A 21,974-nucleotide genomic window follows, 5' to 3' on the forward strand; every position below is an offset into this window, starting at 1 on the left:
TAATGAGCTGTCTCTCCAAACTCTCTGCGCAAACCGTTGGTACTTGCTCGTGCTTTGCTTATTGACCGCCGTCTCTGCGATTTGCCTCGCCAGCACCGACCCGGCCCTTTCAGCGCGCTTCACACCTGGACCGCCTTTTTATTACCACACGTTTTGGTATCAATAAGTGTTTCAAGTTCGTTGACTTGAACGTGGCACTTGGGGATTTTTTATGACAAAACTCGTTTGGAAAACACTGAGCATGTATGCCAAACCACCGGTGTGTGGCGGACCATCTTTCTTGGTCGGCACATAAAAGGCTTTCATGTTGAAACTCACCAGCACAAAGACTAGGGAAAAAGACGACATTGTGCTTTTGCTCATGGGCTGGCACTCGTTTATGTTTTAATATGCCAAACTAATTTGATCGTATACGTTGCATAGGGCGGAACCAAACAGCCACTGACACCAAGGAACGCGCAGGGGATATTTTTTTGTTTAATAACGCGAAATAATAATGTAAATCTGTGAAATTTCAGAGTTGTCAACACCAAAACAAATATCCTATTCTTTCTGTGGTGTGAGAGGCTGGTGGCTCCATTCGTGTAAATCTCATAATGAGCCTCTCATTCGCTTATATTTGTTTGATGATTGGCCACCTTTTTTATATTTTTACGTGGGCCGTTATACAAACGACCCGGCCCACTTGAGCAGCGAAGGCTGTAATGCGCCGCGTTCAGTGCACAAAGCTTGCAGTTGTGCTAACTGGCGCCCTTCTGCAGGAACCTATATCACCCGACCGGCTGGAGCGGGAGCGTGAGCGCATGGAACGAATGGAGAGACTGGAGCGACTAGAGCGCGAAGAAGAGGAGCGTCCTCGCTGGCAGCGCTCCGCCGAGCGGCCGGCCATGTCTCCGTCCGCGGGCGCGATGTCGCCTATCGCGGGTATGGCGACCCCTCCTGGGCAGCAGTTCATGCGCGCCCCGGTGTCACCGATGCCGATGCGGCCGCAATACGCCATGTCCCCGACAAGCTCGCGGCCCCGGATCCCCATGTCACCCATACTGTCTCCGCAGTCACCATCGCGCCAGTTGTACCCTGGCGGCCCACCGATGATGGCCCGACGCATGTCCGGAGCCATAAGCCCACTGTCGCCGCGGTCGGGGTCACGATCCCCTTCTTGGCCCTTCATGACCGACCGCCAGGTCTGTCATCTTTGCTTCGACGTAACGCGTGAACGCTTCACTGCTCCCGCTTGGGCCAGTCGGTCATGGCTTCCGAAAGCAGACATGAAAAATCTACCGCGATACAAGACAGACGTGTGGAGAACAGGAAACATCGGGGCGTGTCCCCACGCGTGTTACTTTTGTCTTCTGCCCCTTCCTCGTCCATGTCTTGTGTTGCGCTATAATTTTGCAGTAATGGCCATACCAATACGGTGAAACTCAGTTTGGTCTGAAGCAGCTTCTGATACCTAGGATGCGTATGCACGGCAGCGTGAACAAGGCTCGCATGTGCAGGTGATGGCAGCGCGTCAGTACCGCAAGGAGCGGCACAACCTGCTCGAGTGGATCATGACCTGGGTGTTTGTGGTGACGCTGGCTGTGGTACTGCTGGCCATCCTCGTCTTCTACGCATCGTGGCAGACCCGTCTGGACAAGAAGATGCAGGAGCACCTCAACCTGCTGCAGCGGCTGAGCCATTCGCCTCGACTCGGCAGCGAAGCCTTCAACGAGCTGTACAAGGTCGACCTGCCCACCGAAGTGTCCCTGCGTACCATCCTCAAGTAAAGCAGACACCGGATAAGGGTTTTACGCACGCCGTCGCATTCCTGCAAAGCATACGTGTCGATAAAATGCAAGGAAGTGGCGGGAAGAGGTGATAGTATAGTGAGGTGGCAGATAGTACGCGCATTGTGCATCTGGACAATTGTGGGGATTCAAAAGATGGAGACTATATTCTGGAAGTGTCCACCAAGTATTCTTTTCCACTTCGGTCTGTGCTCATTGGTTGGAGCCCCAATGCGGATGCGAAGGCGGCGTGGCGATAGTTAACACATCTTTTTGGTTAAGCTGTCTTGGCTGGGCACTTGCTATCATGTAGGGCCATAGTTTGTTTGTTTTGTAAGATTTAACGCCACAAAACGACTTAAGCTGTGAGGGATGTCATAATGGAGAGGTGTGGGCAATTTCGATTACCTTGGTTCTTAAACTTGCATGACATCGCACAACACGCGGGCGTCTTGTGTTTGGCCTCCATCGAAACACCGCCACTGCTGCCAGGATGAACCTTCGTCCTCCGGCTCATTAGTCTAGCACCCTAAACAATCAGCCACTGCCACGAGGATAGTGCAAAAGTGGCCATTACAAAGGTCGTGCTGCAAATATTTGCGATTTACATTATGAGAACCAAGAGACTGTGCTTGATTTATAGAAGGGTGCCAGTTTCTAACTAATGCGATGCAAGAAACGGCGGCTGCGACGTTTGCTAAAGCCTCGTCGCGAATTTGAGAAAAGACCACAAGGACGATCACAGTGGCTTGTCTTTGTGCCAACATGATATGGCTTAGGGCCAAATGGGTCAGTTTGCTGCTCGTACCGTCCCCTTCTTTGCCCAAATTTATTTCTGGTGCAAATCGCGGTTAATTTTCTTCAACGGCTATTCGGGCCCACAAATGTATGCAGCGTTCAAACTCTACCCTGACGCAGGACAATAACAGACCTGAGATACGTCGCCGGCACAGACATAGAGTCTCCGGTTGCCACTTACATCGATAGATTCATGAAGGACAACAGGGTCAATCACACGAAGACATTCACCTACGTGGTCAGCCTGTCTCATCCCAGCACAACGGAGAGAAACAGGGTAAGCATGCTATAACAACCACTGCGTACAGGCAATGCGTGCAGGCACCTTTTCGCCAAAAATTAAAATAGTGATGGTGGAGGCTTTTTCGGTGCCAGCGTATTCGGTCAGTGTATAGTCCAAACTTCGTGTCCTTGGCAAACATTGCATATATAGCGCCATTACTTTCGTGTAATACATTGCACAGTGTTGCATCTTTGTTTGCGATAAGTAACGATTTACTGGACCCGCAGAATATTAGAGGTGGGAGGCATTTTGTTTTGTCATTGCGTAAATGCGGTTCGAAATTAATCGGTGCCCTTTTCATTAGATGTCGCGGTTTTTCCATTACATTGATAAACGTCGTGGATGACTAATGGTCGTTCGGCTGCCAACCACGAAGAACGTTCGCGCAATAGAACTTTGTGCACACAGCTTCTGTACAGCGCGGCACCTGCCTTCTGTGTAGATACCCATAGCCAGGCGTTGGGGAGTGAGTGCCTTGAGCAGGTCCCACAGGGTAAAGTGTTTATACTGCCAAAAAAACCTCAAAAGTAAGCCGCCAAGTACAGGAAAATATCGCCCTGATTTCCAAGACTATCATGCTTGCAGACTCAAGTTTTTCCATAGCCATGTAGGTAAGGTGGAGAATTATGCGTTAAGCATCCAAAACGCCGTTACAATCCGGACTAAATGCACACCACGCATCTGTTGTTGCACTGCTTGCTGTGGCGGGACTTTCCCTGCATGACTGATGCAGTGCATAATAATATAATTTTACAAGCACCTCAACACAGTTGAAAGGCAAGAAATGTTCAAGAATCAGCCAGCGATACATACGTTTGGGGACGCTTTCTGACACCCGAGCGCCTTTGTCATTTTAGCTCCATTCACCAGAAAATCCGGCGTTATTGGCGTGGACATTGTGAGCGAAAACTCGTGAGCATATTGTTGGCAGCCGGTAGGTGGCAGCTGTTATGGCCGCGAACTGGCTGGCCGTATAGAGCTGCATGACGTGATGTTTTTCAGGAGCTGCCAACTCGGGCCTCTCGTTTCACATGGGAGGGTGATATCAGAATCAGCCTGCCTTGCATTCCGAGTCCGACATCTTACCCCAATAAGCCACGCAGGCACGTTCATACGGCTTGGTTAAAGCCGGACTTTATGTGTCAGGTGGTAGTCTATGCTGTGGCGTCATACCCTTACAGGCAATGCGAAAATATCCCCTCCCCCCTCCATAATTTTTTATTTCATTTGAAACCTCCGGAACTTGCGTGCTCCAAAGCACCTCAAATGATGTGTATCGAGATCAATCGTTGGCGTTTATTGCAAGCGCGTGCGTGCAAACTCACCGCTTCTTTCATTTGAGCTGTTCAAGAAAACGTGTTTCTGAGGGTTCGGCCATGCACAAGGTATTTCACAAGCCTCCCATAAACTGGTATTTCTGACATTTCAGCCATGAATCATGCCATCCTATTCGCATGTGGTTATGTGACTCGCAAAGAGAAAGAACAGTGTAAATCTAAAGTACTTAATGCGTGCTCTTTTCACATATTTTCCATCGCGGCATAATGTATGTGGTACTTGAAATCCTCTGAATCGCACAGAGTGAAGAAAAATGCGACTTCGCGGTTATGTGCCACTTGCGTGATGTGTAGTCGTTTTATTGGGCTTTGATTTTGCTTAGAGTCAATTTACTTACTTTCTGAACTCGGCCCAACACACACACACACACACACACACACACACACACACACACACACACACACACACACACACACACACACACACACACACACACACACACACACACACACACACACACACACACACACACACACACACACACACACACACACACACACACACACACACACACACACACACACACACACACACACACACACACACACACACACACACACACACACGCAAAACTATCCTCGCATAAGTTTAGCTCCCATACATCATGCCGCACTCGCTTTTTTCAGGTGCAGTTTGTCGATGGCACTGGCAACGCTATCATCACCTTCAGCGACGAAGAGCCATCAGTCTTGGGGAAGAACATCGGGCCTCAGCTGGCGTACAGTGCTTACGGAAGGGAGGGCACGTTGACGGTAAGACGCCCGGGCTATCAAACATGGCGCCACTGTCGACCATAGGTGGCGTAAATTAGGAGCAGTACAGGAGCACCATTGTTTTCAGCCTGGGGGGACCGTTTTGCCGAAGCTTTGTTGTCTTGCTTTACAGTGTACCGTCTGCTCATCAGTGACTTCAAAGGATGGGCTCATTCTGTGGTGTGTTCAGCAGAGTAGATACAACTGCGTATTAGCCTATCTGAATCAAAATAATTTTCGTGTGCGCAATAATTGCTATGTAGTTAAATTCATTCCCCATGTCGAAAGCACTCTCTAGCCCTAATCTTCAAATTGCCTCAGCGAGACTTAAGGTACAAAGGAGTAATGTCCGCCGTGTTTACCACGCACTAACATTTCGCTTGAGCAAAAAGTTTGTAGAATCTCGAGCTGAGGTACCTTGCGGTAATATTTGCTCTGTAAGGGGGAATGGGACACCATCCAAGCAGCTTTTCTTTGTGTGTGTATGGCCTTCAATCTCTGATCAACATTTTGTACTGCGTTATTTTTAATCTGTGGCTCCACCCACCTATTGTCAGGTCTTGGCACTCGTGGACGCGTGGTTTACGTATACAATTAAGGGTCTTAATTTTCTGCCAGATAAACGTAACAAATTTTTATCGAAGTCCATTGCAAGAAGTGCGTTTTGAACAATGAAGATAGTTCGATGTAAGGAAATGTCGCTTATGAAACGCAAGAACCCTAAACGACGATGCGTTTCAAGTGCCTACGTGTGCTTCCTGTGTCTACGGAGCGAATAATAAAAGTACGTTTCGGATGAGTGCATTGCTCAAAGCTCTGTAGTTCGTGCGCCATCTCATACTCACGAAGATGGCCCCGATTGTAGCAGAGACCGATGACCAGTCGTACTAGTTGTGCCAGCGGCTCACGTACATCCTGATATCATGCAGCGCAGTTAGCGAGCTTTATTGATACTCCGAGACTTCACCGGAACGTTTGCATTTGTTTCCGAACGTACGCGTGGATTCGTGAAGGAACTGCTTTCGTGGCCCTGTAGGAAACCATTCTGTACGGCAACCGGTGCTTTCCGGAGGACCTGGAGTACCTGGCCAAGACTGTGGGCCAGGTGTTGTGGGGCGGAGCCTTGCTGTGCCGCTACAGCCCCACGGAGAGCCCGGGGCTGGCCGTAGCCGCGGCGCAAAGGAAAGGCGTGCGGGCCGTGCTCTTTTTCAGTGACCCGCACGACGTGTCCGGGGGCGGCGCCAGCTCCTTCCCGCAGTCGTGGTGGATGCCCAACACGGCCATCCGCCGCGCAAGCGTGCGCGTCGCGCATGACATCGGAGATCCAACCAGCCCCGGTTACTCGTCCCGCTGTGAGTGCGCGAGGGCGGGAAGGAAGGCGACGAGGAATATCACGCTGTTAGCCCCGATGCGTGAATCTTCATGGAAACCCCAAGTCTGGCAATATGTCGTGCCATCCTCAAAGGTCAAAATTTACACGGAAAGCGTGTAATGTGCGGATGTATGTGCGTGTTTGGGCTCATGCGTGAAATGGCAGCACTAAATTCATCTATGCGTTAATTATTCGCCTGAATGTGGCTAAGTTCAGTCCATGAAGCTGTAAACCGTGAGAAAATACGACAGCTCAACACGCGCTTTTGCAGCGATGAACCCAAGCAGAGGGGATATCAGTTCAGGCGTTCAGTCGTGTCCGACTCTTCGTGACCCTATGGACCATGTCACGCCACGCTTTCCGGTCTCTCACTATCTTCTTAACATCACATAGCTTCATCTGCAATGCCTCGAGAATGCCATCTAACCATCGCGTTCGCTGCCTACCCCTTCTCCGGCGACCCTCAACCTTTCCCAACATCAAATCTTTCTCCAGCGACTCCTCTCTTCTCATCAGATGACCAAAGTAGCTGAGCTTTAACTTTAGAATTTGACCCTCCAATGAGCAGTCAGGGTTTATGGTCGACAATATCGACTGATTTGATCTTCTGGCAGTCCAAGGAACTCTTAAGAGTCTTCGCCAGCACCACAATTCAAACGCGTCAATTCTTCGGCGGTCAGCCTTTTTCACAGTCCAACTCTCGCATCCATACATCACAACTGGAAAGACCATAGCACGGGTTATACGGATCTTGGTTGGCAGACTAATGTCTCTGCTCTTTACTAGGCGGTCAAGGCTAACCATTGCTCTCTTTCCCAGAAGCAGGCGTCTCCTAATTTCATGGCTGCAGTCTCCTTCCGAGGTAATCTTGGCTCCCAAGAACAGAAAATCTGTCACAGCTTCCACTTCTTGTCCATTGATGCTCCAGGACTTGATAGGGCAAGACGCCATGATCTTCGTCTTTTTAATGTTCAGTTTAAGCCCAAACTTCTCACTCTCTTCTTGTACGCGCATCAGAAGTCTCTTGAGTTCCACTTCACTTTCTGCCATTAAAGTGGTATCATCCGCATATCTAAGGTTGTTGATACGTTTTCCAGCAATCTTCACTCCAGCTGATGACTCGTCCAGACCAGCCTTCCTCATGATGCACTCTGCATATAGGTTAAATAGGCAGGGCGACAGTATGCAGCCTTGCCTCACCCCTTTCTCAATCGGAAACCAATCAGTAAGACCATGCCCAGTTCTGACTGTGGCCTCTTGCCCTTCATAAAGGTTCCTGAGGAGACAGATGAGGTGAATTGGAACTCCCATCTCTTGGAGAGCTTGCCACAATCTGCTGTGATCTACGCAGTCAAACGCTTTTGCATAATCAATAAAGCAGAAGTAAATGGGTTTCTGGAACTCTCTTGCTTTTTCCATGATCCAGCGAAGGTTGGCAATTTGGTCTCTAGTTCCTCTGCCCTTGCGAAACCCAGCTTGCACGTCCGGAAGCTCCCGATCCACATACTGCTGCAGCCTACCTTGCAGGATTTTTAACATCACCTTGCTAGCATGCGAAATAAGCGCGATCGTGCGGTAGTTGGAACAATCTTTGGCACTGCCTTTCTTTGGAATGGGGATGTAAACTGACCTCCTCCAATCCTGTGGCCACTGCAGGGTTGTCCAAATCTTTTGACATAATGTATGCAGTGTGTTAACAGCGTCATGGTTGAGGTTTTGAAGCAACTCAGCTGGAATACCATCAATTCCGCTAGCTTTGTTCTTAGCAAGGCTGGCTAAGGCCCATTCAACTTCACTCTTGAGGATGCCCGGCTCGAGATCAGTAATCACAACCGTCCTATGTTGGGTTTGCACATCCGGGTCCTTCTTGTACAGTTCTTCTGTGTATTCCTGCCACCTCTTCTTTATCTCTGAGGCTTCAGTGAGGTCCTTGCCTTGTTTGTCCTTTATCACGCCCAGCTTAGCACAGAAGCTTCCTTTGATATCTTTGATTGTCTTATACAGAGCTCTTGTGTTCCTTAATTGGCTGTTGTCCTCAACTGCTTGACACTGTATGTTCAGGAAGGCATTCTTATCCCTCCTTGCTATTTTCTGAAAATCCGCATTGAGAACCTTGTATCTTTCTCTTTCCCCCATACCTTTTGCCATCCTCCTTTCCTCAGCTATTTGCAAAGCCTCTTCAGATAACCAGTTTGCTTTTTTGCATTTCTTTTGCTTTGGAACTACCTTAGTAGCAACTTCTTGTATTATATCACGAACATCAGTCCACATCTCTTCGGGCTCTTTGTCTTCTAGATCTAATTCTTGAAATCGATTCCTCACTTCCACAGCATATTCTAATGGAATCTGATCCAGATCATACCTGAAAGGCCTTCTAGTTTTCTGCGTTTTCCTCAATCGAAGCTTAATTTTGGCAACAAGAAGCTGATGATCGGTGCCACAATCGGCCCCAGGCCTTGTTTTTACTGCTTGTATAGCGCTTCTCCATCTCTGTCGGCAAATAATATAATCGATCTGATTCCTGTACAGACCGTCCGGTGAAATCCATGTGTACAGGCGCCTCTTGTGCTGTTGAAAATGAGTATTCGCTATGGTCAGGTTGTTTTCTTGACAGAACTCTACTAGCCTCTGCCCAGCTTCATTTGGCTCACCAAGACCGAACTTGCCTGTAATTCCGGATATTTCTTCACTCCCGACCTTAGCATTCCAGTCTCCTATGAGAAAAACGACGTCTGATGATGGGGTGCGGTCTAAAAGGCATTGTAGGTCCGCATAAAATCTCTCAACGTCAGCTTCTTCAGCAGCAGTGGTCGGTGCATAGACTTGGATAACTGTTATGTTGAAAGGGTGACCTTGGATCCGAAGTGAAATCATTCGGTCGTTTTTGGGGTTGTACCCTAGCACTGCTTTGCCCATTCTTCTGTTTACTATGAGAGCGACCCCATTCCTTCTCTTGGATTCGTGCCCACAATAAAAGACATAATGGTCGCCGGAGTTAAATTCTCCCATTCCGGTCCACTTGAGCTCGCTGATACCCAAGATATCAATGTTCAATCTGTCCATTTCTCGCTTGACGATATCCAGTTTACCTTGCGTCATAGATCTTACATTCCATGTTGCTATGTGATATATCTCCTTGCAACATCGGACTTTCCGGTCGCTTCCCGACACATCCACAACTGAGCGTCCTTTTGGCTTTAGCCCAGCCGCTTCATTCGTCCTGGAGCTACTAGGAATCGCCCTTTGTTCATCCCCAGTAACATGTGGGACGCCTTCCAACCTGGGGGGCTCATCTTCCGGCGCCATATCGATAATGGTATTGTGACTGGCCATTGGGTTTTCTTGGCAGGAATTACTGGAGTGGGTTGCCATTACCTTCTCCAGTGAATCACATTTTGTCAGAACTCTCTGCCGTGACCTGTCTATCTTGGGTGGCCCTACACAGCAGAGCTCACGACTTCATCGAGTTTCGCAAGCCCCTCCGCCACGACAAGGCAGTGATCCATGAAGGGGAGAGGGGATATAGGCTGCGGCAGTTGTCACCTCATTCGGATTTAGAGTACGTAATGAGGGAATCGGGGAGGGGATACCGCACGACCGCCGTTGTTCAGTTCGTTTCGTATAGGCCTTTGTGCCCAGAAACAGGAAACACTGTCGTTCTGGCGATCCGCTTGCTAGATCTGATTAGCTCATGGTTCTGCGACGCGATATACGAGTGCAAATAGTACAAATACTCAGTAGGTATAGTCAGGAGGAAATGCTCCTCAAGTACTACCTTCTACTCTTCGCGCGTGCGTACGCGTACGCACTCGCTTTAACGAAATAAACTTCTAGGCGTAGTGTGCGTGCCTGTGAGTTACTTGGAGTTGCAAATGAGTCTGTCTGCGCGCATGTTCTCAGTACATGCGTCGCTCACCGTTCTTCTCTGTGCCCAGACGAGGTCAGCGACCGGTACAAAGCACCCATAGAGGAGAGCATGGTGCCCACACTGGCAGTCCAGCCCATCAACAACAACGACGCCGCTGAGCTCTTCAGGTAAGGTCTGCGTGACAACAGCAAGTCTTCCTCGCGTACGCAAAGCGCAGCGAAGTGAGGTTATGCTTATACCTGTGGAAGAGGAAATGTTACGTCCGAGCCGAAGGTGCTGTGGTTGGAGTTATTCACGGTACGAGAACAAATTCAGGGTGTACCACGAAAATGCGCTTTGAGAAATCGAAATCATCTGTGGCGCACGGCGAATACTCATATAATCTAAATTCGCAGCGACTCAAGAGAGATTTTTCTTTTTCTTTTCAAAGTGCACCTCCATAAAAGCACACACCTGAGAGTGTGATAGCACTGCGGCATTAGAAAATGCTTTTTGTAGCGAGAGCTACATTGGCCACAGTCTCGCCATTTCGCCGTGCCTGTCCGAAGAGCGAAGGAGACAGATAACTCGGTAGTTGGTAGAGGCGAACGACAACAGCGAGTTGCTAGGACAGAAGGTTCGTTCGAACGTTGTGACGGTGATGTGCCTTGGAGCTCGACATACCACTGGAAGCCTTCTACACCCAGATGAGAATGGTCAACGAGAGGCAAGGGGTTCTCATACGTGAAGTGATTCCCCTATGTCCTAAATAAAGCTGAAACCATAGAATAAACTATGCGTAAAAACAATGTCTTCACTTTCAAGCCGAACCTAAGTGTAGCCATGCCGATTGCTCTCGCGTAACTCCAGGTTTACCCACAAGCTAATCCACAACTAATTTTTTGAGCTCTTTCCTTACCGCGCCCATTAGCACTGTAGGCCTACTAACGATAGATACCAACGCCAATTTCAAACTCTACCGCACCGTTCTTCAAATGCGCAGAGACATTTGCACTGAAGCTGGAAAATTTAAATTTCGCTTTAGGGTGTTTTCTTCCCCTGTAGCGAAGATAACTGAAACTTCTTAAAAAAAACCGCGGAGCGTAGAAGAGAAGGACCGCCTCCACCGGTGTGTCACGCGCCCTTAAAAGCAGCGCAATTGCGGAGTTCAGCTGCGTCTACCGTTGATCCCATCGACGGGCTGAGTAGCAGCGACTCGTAAGACGCTGTTTCAAACTATATTCGATTTAAGTATCGAGGTGAAGAAAACCAGAGGGACCGGCCCAGAATACGGTTTGACAGCACCGGGGTTAGCTTCTTATTAGGGCCCGTTTTGGGCGAGTATGTAGCCGTTTCGAAAAGGATAACTGACGTCACCGGTGTTGTTTGGCTCATTTGTAGGATTCCCACATCATTTGGACAGGGTTAGGTGACGCCGGCGCTGCCGAGGTTCCGCCCCACGGTTTCGCGCAATGAATGGCATGCGCAACTACGGAGTTTAAAGCAATTGTTTTTAGCCAGAAAACTGTTCGAGATTGTTTCTGGTTTCTAATGATACACATTTTTACTATCCTAAAGTTTCTTATTTATTTATTTTTTCTGAGCTAAAGCGTACATTTCCTAGTTTTCTTCAAAATCTGGTATAAAAATTGATTTCGCAAATGAAATTTGATAACCACACATGAAAAATTTTAACGAAGCCCATATTTTTTAAAAAGCGCATTTAATTGGGGCTACTTTCATGTATTGCGTTAGATTTTAAACCTCGTAGTATCTGCACCAATAAAAATTAATAACTCACAAAATGCCTCATTTTTTCTAAGGTATAGAAGATTTAATCCTTGCTGCGTTTTTCTTTCGTCGCTTCTGGTGCTTTTGTTTGTTCAGCCTCTAGCCTTATTTTCAGGAACCTTCAGGGGAAAGAGTGTCCGGACAAATGGGCGCCCGGATTCGACCTGCCGTGCCACCTCGGAGACACAAGCATGGGAAAGTAAGCTCCCGACATTTCATCCCTGATCATGCGACTTTCAAGCCCCGAAGCGGCAGCTCCTGTAATTGAGTCGGGAACTAAATGCTTGAAGCAGCTATAGAGCGCTAGACTAGTGCATGCATGACCAGTCGCTGCCATGGCTATCCTGCGCCGTTGTGCCCCTAGTGCAGGGCTGCGCCATCCCGTCCTCAAAGGGCGGGGATTAGTGCGGTCTGAGATTTTCCCACCAAATGTGGTCTAGCGCGATTTGAAGATCACTTCAGTGTTAACCTACTTGGAATAGTAATAGTGTTATAGTAATGATAAGGCAGAGTGTTGAGCATGAATCGGCCGACTGGCACAGAGGCAAGCACATGGGGGAAATGTCTTGGCAGCAAACAGTCGTGGTCACATGCCGCCTTTGTCATGAAAGGGCCATTTGACGTGAGGTACAAAGCTGTTGGCTTCGTGTACGACTTGCCATAAACGCACCTGGAGCGAGGCCCCACTACATGTTATCAGTCGTGCGTGCCGCGATTTGTTGTCGCGCGTTCCTGCGTCGCGGTGACGACGGCCCCTGCATACTTCGGTACGGCACTGCCTCCCAGCGACATGGTCAGCCTCTGTGCCGAGCTTGGATGCACCGCTGGCATAGATGTGTACATGAAAGCAAATGAAACAAAGAATGTGGAGGGGATCAACAGCGACTTCCTTAGCATGCATAAAAAAAGGGGGGGGGGGGGGCAGAAATTATGTCCCCCTTGCTTCCCGGAAGACATGGAGACGTGGTGCAATGACCTTTGGCAATTAGTTTTCTCATATTTATCTTATTTATTTTTACCTGCTGCTAATTCCACCTGCAATTGTTGCAGGACAGCATAGTGTGGTCACTAAGTTACAACAAATGACAAGTGTGCATCAAGTACACTGGCAGTGGTTAATATAATCTAACAAAGCTATAACATAAGTGAAAGCAAATGGGACAAAAAATCGTACTACGATAGGTTGCATTTAATAAAAGGAGTAAAAGAAACATGATTTTTATCAGAACACTATACATACAATAAGGTATGCATAAGGTAGACTACAAGAGGCATGAAAAAATATATTTCTAGCTTGTGAAAGCTGCATGATTTAAATACAACGAACTTGAATAACAATACATGGCATAGGTGCAAAGGTGCCCAACACGCAAACACTCGGGCAATTATTTTCTAATTATGTATTGTGCTCAAAGGTACGGAAGTAATAAAGCTTGTCAGTGACAAACCTTACGCAGCTGACTGCTCGTCAATATGATTAGCCTCGCCTCCTGATTGCGCTACTTGTCCGAAACGTAGGCCCGACTCCATGATGTGTAAGCCGCACGTGTGCGACACACGGACGTTGCTCGGCACAGGCCCTTGTGCCCGGTCAGCGCCTGCAATTCGACATCAAAGAACCGCAGCGACAAGCTCTTATCTGTGCAAGCGTGGCTGCTCACAAAAAGTGGGCGGGAAATGGAGGAAACTTATCCGCGGAGCTCAAAAACCATGCTCTATGAGGATATGTGTGTATGGCACCAACCACACATTCGTTATCTTTACCGCCACTCCAGCCCCTGTAAACTTCCCGCCACTCCTGGCCCGTGAGCGCGTACAGGCTATCTCGCCACGAAGACCTAAAGATAATGCGAGATATACCAGGATAAAGATAGCTCAGCGTCGCCACAGGTCATCGCAAACGAGCTCACAAAACTCTGGGGCCAGCTGATTTCATCGAGCGCAAATATGCCGCCCGTAAGACGGAACTTATAGTGAAGCAGTTTTCCAAGAGATGACGCTGTTAGGCGTCTTTCCATGCGGGAAGCGCGCACCAAAGTGTGGAGGGGTAGGCTATCGATTAGCTGTCAATGCTTAGTCAATGCCAGCAGCAAGCGCCGTCAAGAGCACCAGTTGAAAGTGTAGACATGCACGATGCTGCCTATCTAAATTTTGTGCAGAAAAATCTTTCAAACTAGCCAAACAACGTGCGATTCAACTTGTTTTCGTGCCTTATGGGAGTTCATAGAGGTTAACCCAACTGATTTCGTATAGGCAAACAAGACAATAAGTTTTCATCAGAGGAAGAGCGAGTCATTTCTTTATTTTTCAACACTCGGTAGCCCTTCAGTGAAACATTCAACGCATAATAGCCACAGTAGTGAACAGTGGAGTTTACGCGTTGCACATCGGAGCTGGGTGCTTCAATGGTAGCCACAGCAGCAGTTTTCATCACCTTAGTTATGCTGTAAGCTAACCGATAGAGCCTTCCCAATTCCCGCTTCCGCGAGCTCCTTCATCCTACTATAAATTAGGTGGGCTCGCGATGTACACCAATGATGTGCGTATGCTCGGGTTACTGGTAAATCGGAGCAAATCAAAGACCGGAAATTTACGGGCGTGCGTGTACACCTCTTTAAATAAATAACGCTTTTTGTCGCAGGTGACGGCAAATTTGTAATGTTATTATATTAGTAAATATAATGTAGTCAGTTTTCGTTTGGTTGGTTTACGGTGTTTAACGCACCAAGGGACTGACGCTATGGGAGACATTGTAGTGGAAGGCTTCGGAAATTTCGATCACCTGGAGTTCTTTAGCGCGCACTGAGATCGAACAGCGCATGGGCGCTTTGCATTTCGCCTCCATCGAAAAGTGGCAGGCGTGACCGGGATTCGGTGCCGCACCTTTGGATACAGAAGTCTAGCGCCCCTACCACTGCGCCACCGCAGCGGGGCTACTCAATTTTCGGTGCCCAAGTGCTCCGCGGTATCAGTGCACGTTATAGATCCCAATATGGTCTAGATTAGTCAGAGCCTTATTTCACTACGGCGTCCCTCGTAGCCTATTTCGCTTCGGGACATTCAACCCCACATTCTACTACAATATTTCACGACTGACAGAAACAAGCAAACCATATATGTTAAGTTCAAACCACGTTTCTTTTTTTTTTCTGAACTTCAAAAGCGAGCAGAATTTTATCTCTGAAAGCGCTTCGCGGGGTCTTACAAACCCATTAGGAACAAAAATAGCTTCGTTTAAGGGTCCGTAAGATAGGTCGTTCTATTTCTGTACGTGACCTGAGTCGCTTGAGGCACTATTCGGAGCGCAATGCTGCTAACGCGATCAGGGGTGGCAGCTCTTAAATGAATTGCAATGCGCCTGTGAGGCATATTTGCTTACATTTCTCCAATCAAAGATCTTTAGTATATAGCGTTAACGCCTAAAGACATTCGCGATACCTTTCTGATTCAATTGAATTAAATTTCAGTTTACTTGGAACGCAAGTGCACCAACGTCTTTCTGCCTTGCGCGCTTTCTCTTTGCCATCATTGTCAGTCAAAATAAAGCAGCACATTTCTTTTCGAAAAGAATGACGTCAACTGACGCACCTGACTTGGTACCAACGCCTATCTTACCGAGTAGTATATGCCGTGTAGCTTCATTTTTACTCGCGTACACGCTGTCTACTAGGTAATGTGGCCTTGATTCCAGCACACGCGAAGATTTGTGACGGATATATGTTTAATACATTCGCAACCTTTTATAGGTTGTCAGTCAGCATTCACAACGTCATCCACGACAGCAACATCCAGAACATCGTGGCTTTCTTCCCTGGAGAAGTGGAACCAGGTTGGTCAGAATTGTTTTGTTTGTTTCTTCTCTAGTATTGTGTATTGTTACCTGAAAATTGTGCTTTTTGAACGGCAATCGTGTGTGAACGACGAGCCAGTGTGTATTCGTTCAGTGTATCTGCGGTTCTTGTTTAAGCAGCGTACAGTAAACATCTTATAAGAACCTTTTCCCCGCTCTACCTTGTTTGAAAACTTTCAGTATTTTTTGTGCAGAACACAAATTTTCATAGCTAAGTAAAAAAAAATAGTATAGCTAGGCTCACAGGCGCATGATTCGGCGAAAGCTTTCGTGGCTTCGGTTTAGCCATACATGTAGCCTTGTATTCTTTCATGCAAGAACCCTCAAAATGGCGCATCCGTGCGCTCTCGCCATGACCGCCGCCTCCCACCTCCTCTCTTTCTTTCTCTGCCAAAAAAGAATTTTCTTCTCTCCACTTTGCTACCTGCCACTGTTGACATGTGACAGTTGCACTGGCCACCTTTCATCTCTCACCTTCTTTCTCTTTTTCCTCTTGCAATTTCGCTCACCCTTCTATACCCTAAAACTAAAGAGAATAAATTTTTCCTTTCCGCTTTGCCACTTGCCTCAGCGAGCAGTTGGCAATCAATTCATTTCTGTGTGCACCATGCCCACATTGGTTGATAGCATTTGAATTATGTCACAATGTCATTAAGACATGCTTCCAGCACAGAGTGGAAGGCTGCATGGCCTAAACAACGCGTACTATAACAACGGCTCTCGCTGTAAAATTATACGTCGCTCAAGGGGCTCTGAGTGGATGGATTGATGCAGTGTTTTACGTCCAGCAGAAACCCCTACTATTCACCGCGTTCAGAGTCTGTCTCTGTAAATACATATAATAAAATGACGCCGGTGTCGAAGGCGACAGCTGGGTGAACCCCAAGGCAGCGTGATCTGTGCCACAGTACCCGGCGTCATCTATAGGTATACGCCTGCAGCGAAACAATTCTGCGAGGAAGGTGCATTATGTGGCGACAAACGTTCTCAGTTTACGGAAACAATTCTGAAATTCACCGAGCCTTCCATGAAGCGGCGTGCTCATCCTTGTCTCTCCCTGTCCCTGCTGTGCTCGCAGACCGGTACGTGGTGTTCGGTGTGCCTTTGGACTCATGGGGCGGTGGCGCCGTAGCCCCCGGTTCAGCTTTGGCGCAGGCGCTCGGCCTGTGCTACATCATCAACAAGCAGTACATGAGCAAGAAGCACCCATGGCGGCCCCGTAGAACCATCGTGTTCGGCGCCTGGGACGCGCACGAGTTCGGAGAGATCGGCGCCACGGAGTTCGTCGAGGTACGCTCCGCTACTGCCGAAAGCGAATCTAGCGCTTGTCTGTAGACAGGCGTGCTGACAGCTGTACGAGATGGGCGATTCCACGAAACTGCATATTCGGTTGTGTAATTGATATTGTCATCGGACTTTTTTCTCAGGGAAACTTGCACAAGCTATCCGCCAGGACTGTGGCCTACTTCAATTCGGACATCTGCACCTCTGGTGAGAATAAGACACAAATTCTTAATAAACATTGTCATTAGCATGACATTAATTTGTTCATTGAATGTCACGGTTTCTCGGTTTTACCCTCCGCCAACACCTCTTTCGTTTTACGCGCCCGAACGAAATTCTCCGCCTCAAGGGTCCCTTTAACACACGGCAGTAATGGTTCCATGCAAAAGATTCCGTTTGCTAACTTGCGAATTGGCCGAACTGATGCTGTCGTAATGGATACCTCCTTCCTGTACTGACCGAACGCATTTCACAGCGCTGATAATGCAGCGCTTCTCTCACAACCGGCAGCGTTCTCTCAGTGTGCAAAGAGCTAATCAGTTTACTTTTGCATCTCTACTTCAGGACCGTCGTTCTCGGTGACTGGATCTCCCGTGTTCTCAAAGGCTTTCAGGGAGGTGGGCAAGTGGGTAAGACGATTCTGACAAGCACTGGCCGCGTTTCACCGCTCCTCGCGCAGTCGCTCGAGTGAAAGCAGGGTCAGCGCCAAGGGTGAACCCCGCAATCGGCACTCTTCGTGGGTGCCGTACTCTGTTGCCGCTTCTGCCTGCCGTTTCAGCGGACACTTTCAAAAATTCTTTAAATCGTGCCCAGAAATTTTGGGAAAATTCTGGAAAAGAGTTTTTGAACGTAATTTTTTTTTTTCGCATATTGTATAGCTGCTCCAATCAGTACATCCGCAGATCCTCCCTCGGTCTTAAAATAGGCCCAGGAATTTGAGACAAATTTTGGAAAAGAATTTTTGGCGTATTTTAAAAAATAATGTATAACTGTACCATAGCGATCACTACATACATATATATATATATATATATATATATATATATATATATATGTAGTGATCGCTATGGTACAGATAATCGATATGAAGCAAAGTTATTCTCTACAACCTTAACGACCAACTGATTATTAGTTTTTCCCAAGACGGTGGTTCAATGCCTTTCCCGTCCGGCTGCTGTCCGGAAGGTTGCGGGTTCGATGCTGGCCATGCCAGCCGTACTTCAATGGAGGCGCCCGTGGGCTGTGGGATGTAGGCGCACGTCCCCGTAGCCCGTATGTGGCAATTGGGGGCATTAATGTTACAGTATTCCAGAGTTGCCTGATAATTCATTTCGCCGCTTAATACAAGAGGAAGACTTTGCAATATCGTGGTCGTTAATGTCTACAGAGCGATGGAGCAGAGAGTTTGAATTGGGTGCCGTTGTCACTTGCAGGCGTCACAAGCGTACGCCACGTTTCCACCGAGCTTCGTGTGCCTGCGATGCGCTGAGTATCGGCTTCGTGTGGAAAAAAAAGCGTCGGATTTCCTCGCGCAGCTGGTTTCTACAAAATTAGTTTAATTTCGTCTCAAAAACTGATGCAGCATTTTCTTGTCCACGGCTTCAAACTCCCCACTGGCACTAACCATCAAACTGCGTTTGTTAAAAGGTTAATTATTATTATAATTATTTTAATTATTATTATAGTTATTTAGCTTTAAAATTTTAGGAGTTATTACAGTAAATTTCGTCCGCGGCAGCTGAGATTTTGTTCCGCCAAATATCTCTTATTTTATTTCAAACTCTGTGTTTGGAGCAATTTTTCTAAAGTGTTCGCGGAGACCCCCGGAAACACCCGCACGCGATCACTGCCCTATCCAGGACACTAGCTCCACAAGTCCGCATCTGTGTAGCAGACGTTACGCGGGGACGAGCGTTTTCTAGCGTGTACAATGCAAGGTGCTTACCCCCCTCACCTTTTTTTTTTTTTTATTAGTGCCATAGCTAGAGATACAAGTGCACTCTCGGCAGCAGGACTTATCTGGGTTAAATATGCGGAACTCAGCGGTTGAAATGTTGTGATCACCTCGGTCAACTGAATCGCAGCAGCTGCACTTTTGCGATAGTTCTCACTTTATTTATTCAAAAACGCGCTCAAAAAAAGCGCTAATACCGTCATAAGGCCCACTTCCGTTTTCCAAACGGCCCACTGCAAAGCACAGTAGGCAATCGTCGCTGCTAACTTGTCTACAGCGTTGTAAGCTAGCAGAGAGCCTTGTGTACGACGAGATTATTTGCTACGCACGCTAAGCCTGCAGCGGTTAAGAGTAAGCGTAAAACGCACACCCGGTTTATAGTATATAGTTGAGAGTATAAATGTTTTGTTCGACTCACATGCATCGCACGAGGCAAGCCGTGTTACTTACAGCCCGTTTGTTCCGGTGCTGTTATTTCCAGCGCGTTGTCGACACACCTCACAGCAGCTGCATAAGCGCGTTGCCTTCCTACGTCACACCTGGAAAAAGAACAATATAAGCCTTTAGATGCACTGGAGTCAAAACGTTGGGACGCAGGCAAAACGCGAACCTAGATAGGTTTGTGAGAGTACGGCTCTCAGGAGAATGGATCATGCCTTGGACTTCGCAGTGTCGGCGCGAATGCAAAACTCGTAATGGACAAAATTACTCTCTGCAGCTTGAACAACCAACTGATTACCCCAATTCGCCCGCCGCAGTGGCTCAGTGGATTTAGCGGCCGGCTGTTGTTCCCAAGGTTCGGATTCAATGACAGTCACAGCAGCCGTATGTCGATGGAGGCGAAGGGCTTATGGCGCCCTTGGGCTACGTGACGTCAGCGCACGCCCCTCGTAGCCTGTGTGTGTCACTTCGGAGCATTTAACTTCGCAATTTACAGTTTTTTGCCACTGTTCCCCGCCGCGGTGGATCAGTGCTTAGGGCGCTCAACTGCTGCACCCGAGGACACGGGTTCGATCCATGTCGCGGCAGTCGCATTTCGATGGTGGTGCAATTAGAAGTGCCCGTGTGCTCTGCAATATCACCGCACATTAAAGAACCTGTGGTGGTCGAAATTATCGAAGACCTTCATGACGTCTTCACTCATAGCCAATGTCGTTAAATGGGACGTTAAAGCCAATATACAGTACAGCTCAGTTTTCTTAGTTTTTTTTTTGCAGGTTATAGCCACAAAGCCGGATGCAGATTAGTTATTTTTATTTTTTTGCACAAGAAAAAAAAAAACATGCACAGTGCTCTAGGCATTCAAGAGTGACGAAAGAAGTCTCTTAGAAGGTGACATTTTCAAAATAAGCATTTAAAGTCTCCTCTTTGAATGCAGTGCTGCAATCGTGATTCGCAGCGGACGAATGTGTTCCAACACGTGCACATTAACAGCTTCGTTCTTTTTTTACCCAGAACGACGCCATTCAGGTCAAGCGGTCGTGCGAGTACCTAAAAGAGCGTTCCTATAACGGTATAAGGCAGGCACCGCAAGGTGCGCTAACTCTGGTGCTGGTGATGAAATTTGAATAACTTTCTGGTCGCGACGCCCCTCATCGACTGGCTACCGCAGCGACGGGGCGTGATTAACCTAGCTCTGGCGACTAACGTGAAATTCGGAGGCTCCGTACACTAGAGCGTCGACCACGTTGGCAAATATAATGCGGTCTCCGAGCTCCAGGACACGTTGTTCGGTAATATTAATGGCACACGCCCAGCGAAAGAATGCGTTATTAGGGGCAGGCTTACTTTCCATATTTCAAGGGAATCGATTGGAGTCGAGCCTAGAGACGAGCATGCATCCTCGCTGCCACGTGTGGGTGCTTGCACGGGGATCACCGGGGGCGTGCCTGACTTTGCCCCACAGGTGCCGCACTTCCGGAACACCAGCTACTATAACGCCTGGTACACGGACCTGTCTGCGGCTGCGGGCGAGAGCGGACAGCCCGAGTAAGTGCTGCGTCAGCGGGCCGCCGCTCTTCGGAGCCACTCGAGCACGCAGGCACGGCTCGTGTCCCTTTGCCAGGGACGCTCTGTGTTTGCATGTGTATGTACAGGAAGCGTTCGAGTCCGAACGCGTTACCGGGTGCTAACGCCGGAACTTGCAATGGGCGGTGCACGCGTGAGCAGCTTGCTCTACTTGCGTGGCTGCGAGCAACCGTGATTAACGCAAACCGTGGAGGCCTTCTTTTTTTTTTTTTTTTTTTTGTATGCCGAGGTTTTCCTGTTCACGTTCGCGTTCTATGGGTGGGTAAAACATGGCTAACGCGCGCTGTAACGATTTCTGGCTGCCACTGCCGGCGCCTTGTCGGTCGACAGGTGATTGATATTCCCTGAAACTTATCGGGGAGTGGAAGCTCTTTTCTTATATTTTAAGTCGTAGCAGTGCAGTTGTTTTTGTTCACTACCTGCACTATATTTGAGCAAAAACTGAAGATTACTAAAAGTAAGCGAAAAGAACAAACCAGCGTTGGAGACCGAACCCGTGACATTCGCATGTGACACGTGGCGCTCCTACGATTGGGCTACCGCAACGAGAGTCTTGCATTGTACGTTATCCGCACTATTATGTGAAATAGCACTTTGGATGCTAACTCAGATGTTAACTATCTTACTAGCTTGCGCAAATATTCGATTCGGTGAGATTATCAAAGGAACGGCCCGCTGCAGTCGATGTGGCTAAGAGTTGCAAGCCACTGTTTGACTACTTCGAACATATTCGGATTGCTGAGAATTGAGAGAAAGCCAAAAACTCGCCCTAAGTGATTACGTAAAGAAGAAAGCCTGGCTTAGAAAATGGCCCATGTGCAAAAGGACCGCACCCTAAGCACTTGCTGAATTGAAGTACTCGATTTATTTTTCCAGATATTTTTTTTTTTTTTCTCAAATTCATATAC

The 21,974-nt window shown here is 48.0% G+C and overlaps 1 protein-coding gene across 1 annotated transcript in view; it reads left to right on the forward strand.

Annotated features, from left to right (window-relative positions):
- The window catches only part of LOC146202200 (N-acetylated-alpha-linked acidic dipeptidase 2-like), a 38,353-nt gene that overhangs the window by 2,149 nt on the left and 14,230 nt on the right, over positions 1-21,974 (forward strand). The window contains exons 2-13 of the mRNA XM_084584244.1: positions 762-1,184; positions 1,500-1,765; positions 2,688-2,844; positions 4,815-4,940; positions 5,977-6,292; positions 10,248-10,347; positions 12,066-12,149; positions 15,697-15,779; positions 16,879-17,090; positions 17,228-17,291; positions 17,649-17,713; positions 20,945-21,027. Coding sequence (XP_084440370.1) covers positions 762-1,184; positions 1,500-1,765; positions 2,688-2,844; positions 4,815-4,940; positions 5,977-6,292; positions 10,248-10,347; positions 12,066-12,149; positions 15,697-15,779; positions 16,879-17,090; positions 17,228-17,291; positions 17,649-17,713; positions 20,945-21,027 — 1,979 coding nt within the window. The remainder of the gene's footprint in view (positions 1-761; positions 1,185-1,499; positions 1,766-2,687; positions 2,845-4,814; positions 4,941-5,976; positions 6,293-10,247; positions 10,348-12,065; positions 12,150-15,696; positions 15,780-16,878; positions 17,091-17,227; positions 17,292-17,648; positions 17,714-20,944; positions 21,028-21,974) is intronic.

Source organism: Amblyomma maculatum, chromosome 1 (assembly GCF_055883805.1).
Source record: "Amblyomma maculatum isolate TAMU_Amacu chromosome 1, ASM5588380v1, whole genome shotgun sequence".
Lineage (NCBI taxonomy): Eukaryota > Metazoa > Arthropoda > Arachnida > Ixodida > Ixodidae > Amblyomma > Amblyomma maculatum.